This window comes from Malaya genurostris, chromosome 2 (assembly GCF_030247185.1).
Source record: "Malaya genurostris strain Urasoe2022 chromosome 2, Malgen_1.1, whole genome shotgun sequence".
Lineage (NCBI taxonomy): Eukaryota > Metazoa > Arthropoda > Insecta > Diptera > Culicidae > Malaya > Malaya genurostris.
In genome coordinates this window covers 103,860,690-103,869,847 of record NC_080571.1, presented here as the reverse complement: position 1 = coordinate 103,869,847, position 9,158 = coordinate 103,860,690, and the positions used below count along the sequence as shown (strand labels likewise).

Here is a 9,158-nt window from a genome sequence, read left to right as displayed (position 1 = left end):
CATAAGCCTCAAGTACAAATTCCTAGTTGAATTTTTTTACATTTAGGTTGCTTCGATCATAGACTGAAAACGACGTATTAGCTTTAGACGTTTGGAAAATTGTGGATAGAACGTGTTCCGTCAAACGTAGATAAACAGGCGAACCAAACATGGAGGTTATCAACGAGGCTCAAAATAATGGTGAAAATGCGAACACCAAAACAGCCGAAGAACGGAAGTCTGCGGCGGAACTAGCTGAATTGCTTACTAGTGTTGTTCCGAAAAAGGATGAAAGTAAGTAGACTTGAACAACAAATGTTACTGAAAAGAAGAAATCATTTTTTCAATCGCACGATACCTTCATTTTGATTTAAAAAAAACCTTGATTAACTTAATAATCGCAGGTGGTAATAATAATTTTTCGTTAATATAATTTATTGCTTAATTGCAATACAATTTTTCGTTAATATATTGATTGCTTAATTACAATATATTGATTGCTCAAGTCGAATCTAAATTCTTGAACTTCAGTTTTGTTACCGTGGTACCATATGTCAGTACAATTGAAACATTCCATTTTTTCTGATTTCAGAGTTAGTGGCTAACTTGCGCCAACAAATTCCGGACATCGATAATATATTCAACATCCATCGTAAAACTGGACACGGAACTTTTAGTTCTGTGTTTCTCGGTTCACTGAAGTGCCAGGAGCGTTTGCCAGCAGAGCGCAAGAAGTTGTTTGCCATTAAGCATGTCGTTCCCACTAGTCATCCGAGTCGTATCGAGCGGGAACTACGATGCATGATGCAGATCGGTGGCGCATGCAATGTGGTAGGAGTAGATTTGTGCTTACGGCGCCAGGAATCGGTTGCGTTTGTTATGCCGTATATCCCCCATGATCAGTTCCATCAGTACTACGACAAAATGAGTCCGGCGGAAACGCAGCTCTACATGAAAAATTTGTTGATTGCCTTGAAACGGGTGCATGAGTTTCAAGTCATACATCGTGATGTAAAGCCAAGTAACTTTTTATACAACCGCAAGCTGCAAAAATTTCTGTTGGTAGATTTTGGTCTAGCACAAGACATCAGTAACAAACGCGCAATTAAGTGTACCGAAAATAGTAAGGCGCAGGTGGTACAACAGACAGAGGGTAAGACTGGTAAAAGAAGACTTTCAATAGAAACTACTGGGGAAACTAATCAGCAACATAATGATGCTGTGATTCAACAGCAAAAGAAGCTAAAAATTAACGATGACAACCTAGAGAATAGTACTAAACCTACCGACGAGGGACATATGGGTATCGTTCCACTGCAACAACCACCACCAGTATTCAAAACCCCACTCAAACAATCGAATCAAATTATTTCACCAATGAAGCTTTCGAATGTCACCAAGGATCTGTATAGCTCTCCGTTGGTTCGGCAGATTAAATCAACTGTGTTGGGGATTAGTACTAATATTAAGGTAGCACAGCGACAACAGCAACGGGGAACCGTAAACAATCAAACTGCCGTTGCACCATTGCCTCTGAAATCGGCAACGGGTAATACAAGAAACCACCAGTACAATAATTCTTCAACTAGTTCTACATCCAAACCAGAATCTGTGTGCGAGTGTTTTGGTAAAAGTCAGGTATGTAACATCTGCCTTGTGAAGAAAGAAATGCAAGCATCTCGTGCTGGTACACCCGGCTATCGACCACCAGAGGTGCTTCTAAAGTATCCTGATCAAACCACCGTAGTTGACATTTGGGCGGCCGGAGTCATGTTTATGAGTATCCTGTCACGGTGTTATCCGTTTTTCAAAAATTCGGATGACTTTCACTCGCTGGCCGAGATAATAACCGTTTTCGGTGACCAGCGCATCAAAAAGACTGCCATTCAACTTGGGCGCCACGTCAAAACTGCTCAACGAAAGCAGCCGTTAGATCTGAGAAAACTTTGTATGCGTCTACGGTTCCGCTTCAGACGTCTCCGCGCACGCCAGCAGCAGGACCAGGATGAAACGGTAACCACATTCGCCAACAGCTGCGATAACTGTCAGCAACGTCTGGTTGAGTGCCTTTGCGAGCATTCAGAAGCTAATAGAGACTTCTCGGAGGATGAGTACTCGGAAAAGGCTTATGATTTACTACACAAACTGTTGGAAATAAACCCACACAACCGTGTTTCCGCTGAGGAAGCTCTGAAGCATCCCTTTTTCCAGGAAACTTACTAAGTGATTTGACCTACTCACAAGTATTAGATCGATCTCTATAGCTGAACAAAATGCCAATGTCGATACCGATCAGGTTTACGAAATCAAATTAGGCGAAAGGGGAACAGTTTTCAATATTAGTGAAAATTGATATTTGTTAGGTTGTAATAGTGCAAAAAAAGTATTTCTCGAAGAAATCTGCATGATCTAGACTAGCTCTTTCTTACGCAGGAAACAATATCTATAATGAATGTGTGTGTATGTATGAGTGTATGCTGTTTAATTTATATTGAAAACGAATCGAAATTATTTATTTGAAATGATTAAAATTTGCTTTTATGTAGTTGGAGTGTGTCTTCTGTTCGAAATAAACGTCGAATATCTAACGAAGCCAAAATAGGACTTTCATAACTATTCAACAACACCATGGCTGCCGAGAAACCTAGGCTTAAAACAAACAAAAAACTAAAAGAGGCAATAAACTTATCGACTAGTAATTTGTGACATTTTATTTCATGATGAGAAATTTCTTGATTATTTGCTACTACATATGTTTCTTTAGCTCCTAGCTATATCTTTCTGAGATTTGAATTTTTGAAATCATTTGGTAAATTTTATCAATACTGAAGTGACTAGATGCCGAAGAGACTTAGGAATTATACATTAATACTCTTCCTTACTTCTTCCGCACCTTGACAAAAATGTAACCAAAGAATTTATCATAAATCTAACGGGTTAATTGTTTAATCAGCCACCATTTGTCATAACAGATACGTTCGTAACCTAATAATGACAAAGACTCATGATCGTCACTCAGTCATGCCTTATTCTTCTGCCCTGCTACGAAATAGCAATACTATCGCTGATTAGAGGCGTTTCGAAGATTTTACCAGTTCGACTTTTTCAGCTGAATATATATTTTAATGATGTTTGATACATTTAGATTGGAAATACTTGTTACCTGTAAGCGATTATTTCTTCGATCGATTACTGCCCTGGTCCAGAGAGCGACTTATCCATGAACTTTTTCTTGGCAAAGCAAAGCCACCATTTGCTGGGTTTTCCATCCTCCCCGGAAAATACTTTTTCACACACCCTGATGCCCACTTCTTGGCGAAGTTGCTGTAAATACTGCTTCATTAAATCCACCTCCGTGGGTGTGGATGGCTTTGCATAAACCGCATTCAGCGGAAAACCTGCTTCGCCCGGTATGTCAAATTTAGAAATCGCCAGAGTGTACATTTCCTGCAAACCTTGGTTTTTGTTAGAGCAACGTTGCAATCGTTTGAGACACTCCGTTATGTAAAGTGTAATATAGATCAGTACTCGATCAACTTCTGATTTAATTTCATATGTACGAAAAAACACGTTGGCTTTAAAGTAGTAAAGCGACTCGTCGATGATGTCCTGGTCAATACTGGCATTAGTAGGAGCCGGGCCGCGGGCTTGAGTTCTCAACGGGAGAATTGCCATATTTCCCACTGATTGAGAATAGTCTTTAATCAAAGAATGATACGCCTGTATGGAGTAGATAAGCAAACTTTCTTAGACACACCCTAGTGACAATGATGATTAATAACGTCGATTCAATGTAATAACAAGTGCAATGCAAAAACTATTAACTATTATCAAGTACATACAGGCATATTTCCTCCTATTGCTTTGTAACAAAGGCCTTTTTAGTAGCGTAATAATGGTTCACTTGCAATAAATTGAGACAAGTTTTTCATCAAAATATATGAACACAAATTTCATTTGACACCAAGGAACAGAGGTAACCCTTAACTAAAAATGTGATGCTCGTGTCATTCTACACGTACACTGAGAAAATAAATGCCAGCTATTCTTCAAAGAAGGGCGAATCCAGACCCTGTCAGCTTGGAGCGATCTCAATCTTCAGTTCAGCAACGCCATTCACGCTTAAAAATAGTTACTCAAAAATGAGTAAGATCTCACTCATCTACAGAAAAAGTGGAACAACTCTTATTTAGAGTAACTCCGAAGTTACTCAAATTTGAGTTCTTTCACTGGAAAAAAAACTGGGTAAAATCTACTCATTTACTGAGTAATACTACAAACAAATTTCCAGACATGACAGTCACGATCTTTTTTTGGCGCACATCTACGGTCCTCCGTGAAACTGGCATCAATGGTGATAAATTGGTTGCACTGCTGAGTTCCCATCATCACATAATGCAACTGTCAAACCGTGAGAACCCTTTCGATTCGTTAGCTCATTTGTATAAACAAATTGAGATTTTATGGCACACTTTGGTTGAAATGATAACAATGCAATTAATCTCGCGCTCCACCAAGCGGTGAGTGTGGTTATTTTAGAAAGTTTTTTTAATATTTGTAAGCACATACATGTCTTTATTATTTATCTTTGGTAATACTTTATTTGTACATGTGCCAAAAAATAGAGTAACTATCACTCAAATTTTGAGTGAAATTTTATTTCACATATATCAAATTTGCAAAAAAAAACTCATTTTCTGAGTGTATTGTATTAAAATATTAAGTAATTGAACTCAATACTATATCAAGTGGTGGTCGCTAGGAGTAGTGTGTTAATCGCAAATTAACATACATGTTAGTTATGCTCAGGCACCAATCAGACACTTATTCCTCATAAATGACATTTGAGCATATTCGTTTCCAGTCTAAAGCACAGCACGGAGTTTATCATTCCGGTTTTTGCAGACACAACACCGTTTGTGTTGAGCGACTCACCCTCGAAAAACGCGATCTCATTAACAAAAAACACAACATGTTGCTACAAATAGTTATTACAACTTTTAGACTGATCCTGCGAATAGTAACAAAAAAACGAGTTCTTGCGTTTAACTCAAATTTAGAGTAGGAGTTACTCAATATCATTGATGATAACTACTCAATTTTTGACGTTTCCATGTATCATTTGAAAATGAGTAACTAGTACTCAAACTTTGAGTAACTTTTTCTAAGCGTGTTGCACGGCGTCTCATTCAACATGTCATGTCAATTGTATGGGTGCGCAGTGCTGCTATTTTGGCGCGTACGAATTTGACATTTCTCTCCCCTAATTCAAAGACATCATATTAACAAGATATCCAGCTCTCATATTTCCCGAACAAATCATTGGCAACATCCTTTTTTGCGAACATGTCGCCCCCAAGCGAGCCCGCATCGAATCTTATACATAGAAGTAGGGGAGAAAAATGTCAAATTCGTGCGCGCCAAAATAGCAGGGTTGCGCACCCATACAATTGACATGATATGTTGAATGTGATGCCGTGCGATGGCGTTGCTGAACTGAAGATTGACTTCGCTCCAAGCTGACAGGGTCTGCCTACTTCTATGTACGTGATTCGATGCGGACTCGCCTGAGGGCACCATGGTCGCAAAAAAGGATGTTGCCAAAGATTTGATCGGGAAATGTGAGAGCTGGATATCTTGTTAATATGATGTCTTTGGCGAAACTCATATTGACAACAAATGGAGAAAAACATTAATAACTATTTAGGATTTGACCTAGGACAGAACCTGGTCGTCAAATGGTCAGAAGTCCTCACTAGTGCCTCCCCGAGGTTCTATGATGACATTTGGCAAAGATATTATATTAACAAGATATCCAGCTCTCACATTTCCCGAGCAAATCATTGGCAACAACATTTTTTGCGAGCATGGCGCCCTCAAGCGAGTCCGCATCGAATCTCGTACATAGACGTAGGGGAGAGAAACGTCAAATTCGTGCGCGCCAAAATAGCAGCACGGCGCACCCATGCAATTGACATGATATGTTGAATGTCACACCGTGCGATGGCGTTGCTGAACTGAAGATTGATTTCGCTTCAAGCTGACAGGGTCTGCATTTGGTCAATAGAACGGCGTCGACTGGGTGCTATCGCCTTCGTTATATTATATTATATTGCATTATATTACATTATATTTTTTTTATAATATGTAATATCACAGAATACAGATATCCAACAAACATTCATGCGTGCAAAGTCGTGTGCAACGGTGATTTTTAACGGATTTTCACTTGTTTGCTTTATACAGTTTCTTGAAAAAGTTTGTACTAGCTGGGATGTCTGTTTTTTGTAGATATATTATATCATGTTATATTGAATTATATCATATTATATTGCATTATATTATATTTTAGTCTACTGTATTGCATTATATTATGTTATATTGTATTGCATTATATTAAATTATGTTACATTGTATTGTATGATATATTATATTATATTGTATTATGCTCAATTATATCGACAACAGGGAAGGGCAGGGAGTGCATCAGAGTATCTTACAATTGAATGACTGGATGATGGAGTGGATTACCAACCTGAGTCACATGGGGGAAGCTTTGTGTTTCTCCCTGAAAGGTCTGAAATGAGTAAGACGCACCCTTCTAACAAACAAACCATCAGGCGGGTTCAAGCTGGTACAGCGAAATTCTTTATTATATGGCTGGATGTTCTTGCTGGAAGGCGCCTGGTCCTCAAAACCCATTTTGGCCTTCTTAACAGCAGTTATTTGAAAGCTATCTGATACTCAAATTCGGATCTACTGTAAGTCTACCCGCATACACTGGTAATGCCTTGAACTGATGGTGGCTTCACGCATACATACATACATACATAGGATTTGACCTAGGACAGAACCTGACAATTGTTAATCCACTTCGAGAGCTAGTTTCGGACCAGCTCGAGATTGGTTGAAATTAACATAAGTATAAGTTGTTGAATTTAATATTACTGCAGGGTGGTAAAAAAAGTGTTGTCAGTATCGTCGGTAACAATGGAGTTTGATATTGCATATTTATATTTATATTATTTATATTAAATGAATCGAAATTTGAACGGGTTTCGTTTGTATTTACATAGCTGAATTCATTATTCTTATTAGATTTCAGAATCCTCCGTTCTGGATTATGAACATTTTTTCAGTGCCAGATAGAAATTAATTTTCATCCTGAATATTAAGTACCATATGATCAGCGTAACCAGTGGCGTATCGAGGCAAAGTGGCAAAGAGGAAAAAAGCTGAACTCCATCTCCCGAAAGATAACTTGGACGAGCAAAAAAAGGCCTAATGATTGGTTTGCCGCCCCCTAGCCTAACCATGCAATATTCCATGCATAAAAATTCAAACTAACGTTTGACGAAATATGGTATAGTTAGGAGGGAAAGGGACAGATCACTAGAAGTGCCAATTCGCAAACATGATATTTTCCGTGCTCAAATTTTTCATTCCCTCTTAGTAGACCGTTCAATTTTGTTGGTCTTTGAGCGCTTGTTGAACGACATATTGTACGAAATATTCGTTTAATTTGCTGGAACGGTTTGTTGTTGTTTTTTCTCTTGCAAAAATAGTGTGAAAATTGAGTGTTACTTTTACACAGAGAAAAAAAATGTTGTTATTCCACGTGAAGTAGAAGCACAGACTAACAGACAGGACACTCAAATTAGATTCTTCAATCATTTTAACGGTCATTTCGAATATTCCTTTATTTGGGACAGTACTCACATGTGTCATGATGGCGCCACGTTACCCTATCAAAAACCACGATGTAAAATACCTGGTGATCACGTTTTTCTATGTGTTAGTGCGGTTGTCATTTTTTTTGGAATAACAGAGAGAAGTGAAGAAGAAAAACATAAACAAATGACGTTTCGGGAGTTGCTTTTATAAAAATATTTAGACTAGATTCTGTTTGCGAAAATATTGACAGTAAAATGCGGTGTTTTGTTCCGGGATGTTTCAATCGTTTTCATCACCTGCATTTGAAATGCCACCCACATCATTTTGGGGACGGGTATAGCGTGATGGGATAGTCGATGCCTTTCACGCAGCCCGCCTGGGTTCGATTCCCAACCCCGCACATAGGGTCAGAAAGATTTTCTGGTCCGAAGAGGCGAATGACCTAAGATGTTAAAGACTCTATAATTAAAACAAAAAAAAAAAAAAAAACCCACATCACAATCACTCCATTATCCATAATAACTGTAATAGATACCACAGTGCGATCCGCCAAATCCTTCCTCCAACGAAATGAATAGAATCGGATGTGTGTAAAATTTTCTATATTTCGACGTTACCTTGCAAGCCCTTGAAGAAAAAATGTTCAGATTTTCAATTAGTGCCAAAGATTCGCCAGGCTGCGCGACAACTGGAGTAACTTAGAAGTGAAATCCCGATCTGAACTGGTCGTTTGTTTATGTTTACATGCTTAAATCCCGGCACGCTATACTTAATTTCGTGAGAAAATTACCAACACAACCAAAACTGTCTTATCACGCCACCAGTGTATTTTACGTCGTGATCAAAAACATCCTGTCTGTCATCTAGACTGTGTTTATTTTTTTCATTTACCGACAGAGTTGCCATTCATACAGAATTACCTGTAATGTATTGATTTGTATACGTCCATGCGAATTTCATGCAGGATACAGATTTAATACATATTGCCAAAACTGTATACATAATTGTGCCTATTTCTCATCCTCCAACGCAAGACAAAATCGAACCCGTTTTGTTACAATATTTACTTGCTTCTGGTCTGCCGCCACTTAATTTCTGGTGAAAACTACCAACACAATAAAAAACAGTCTAGATGAACAACGTTGAGTCAAATAAATGGTTACCTTCCAACATCGCGAAAAAGTTAAATATTTTATCAACGTAATCCAATAATTTATTGTGACGATTCATTTTCAAATATTTTGATGAAATCAGGCATCCCTGCAAGCAGCTGATCGGTGTTGACATACGAGGGGAAACCAACTAGTAAAAAAACTTTTACATAACACAAGGGGTGTACAGATAGTAAATAGTTCGCGCAGTACAATATAGGTGGAGCTAGTGCATCACGAAAAATTATTTTTTATAAGAATTTACTCATACTGTCATGTCTGTTAGTCTGTGGTAGAAGTATTGTGCAGGTATGTAGTGTTAGTTTAAAAAATAAGTGGAAAAAACTTCAAAAA

General features: G+C 38.2%; 2 protein-coding genes across 2 annotated transcripts; one reads left to right on the top strand and one right to left on the bottom strand.

Moving 5' to 3' along the window:
* The first annotated feature begins 1 nt into the window (after position 1).
* Positions 2-2,678, top strand: LOC131427440 (cell division cycle 7-related protein kinase). Its single transcript, XM_058590621.1, has 2 exons — positions 2-273; positions 572-2,678. The coding sequence occupies exons 1-2, from the start codon at positions 150-152 to the stop codon at positions 2,200-2,202; spliced, it is 1,755 nt and encodes a 584-aa protein (XP_058446604.1). The 5' UTR covers positions 2-149; the 3' UTR covers positions 2,203-2,678.
* Positions 2,679-3,080: 402 nt separating this feature from the next.
* LOC131427443 (actin-related protein 2/3 complex subunit 3-like) lies at positions 3,081-3,980 on the bottom strand. Its single transcript, XM_058590625.1, has 2 exons — positions 3,822-3,980; positions 3,081-3,699 (listed from the first exon to the last, which is right to left on the bottom strand). The coding sequence occupies exons 1-2, from the start codon at positions 3,825-3,827 to the stop codon at positions 3,169-3,171; spliced, it is 537 nt and encodes a 178-aa protein (XP_058446608.1). The 5' UTR covers positions 3,828-3,980; the 3' UTR covers positions 3,081-3,168.
* Between the last annotated feature and the right edge of the window lie 5,178 nt (positions 3,981-9,158).

Excerpts from the sequence above, each read along its gene's own strand:
- LOC131427440 (XM_058590621.1), top strand. The coding sequence starts at position 150 with ATGGAGGTTATCAACGAGGCTCAAAATAATGGTGAAAATGCGAACACC. Across the intron at positions 274-571 it reads TGTTCCGAAAAAGGATGAAA|AGTTAGTGGCTAACTTGCGC; the intron begins GTAAGTAGACTT and ends TTCTGATTTCAG.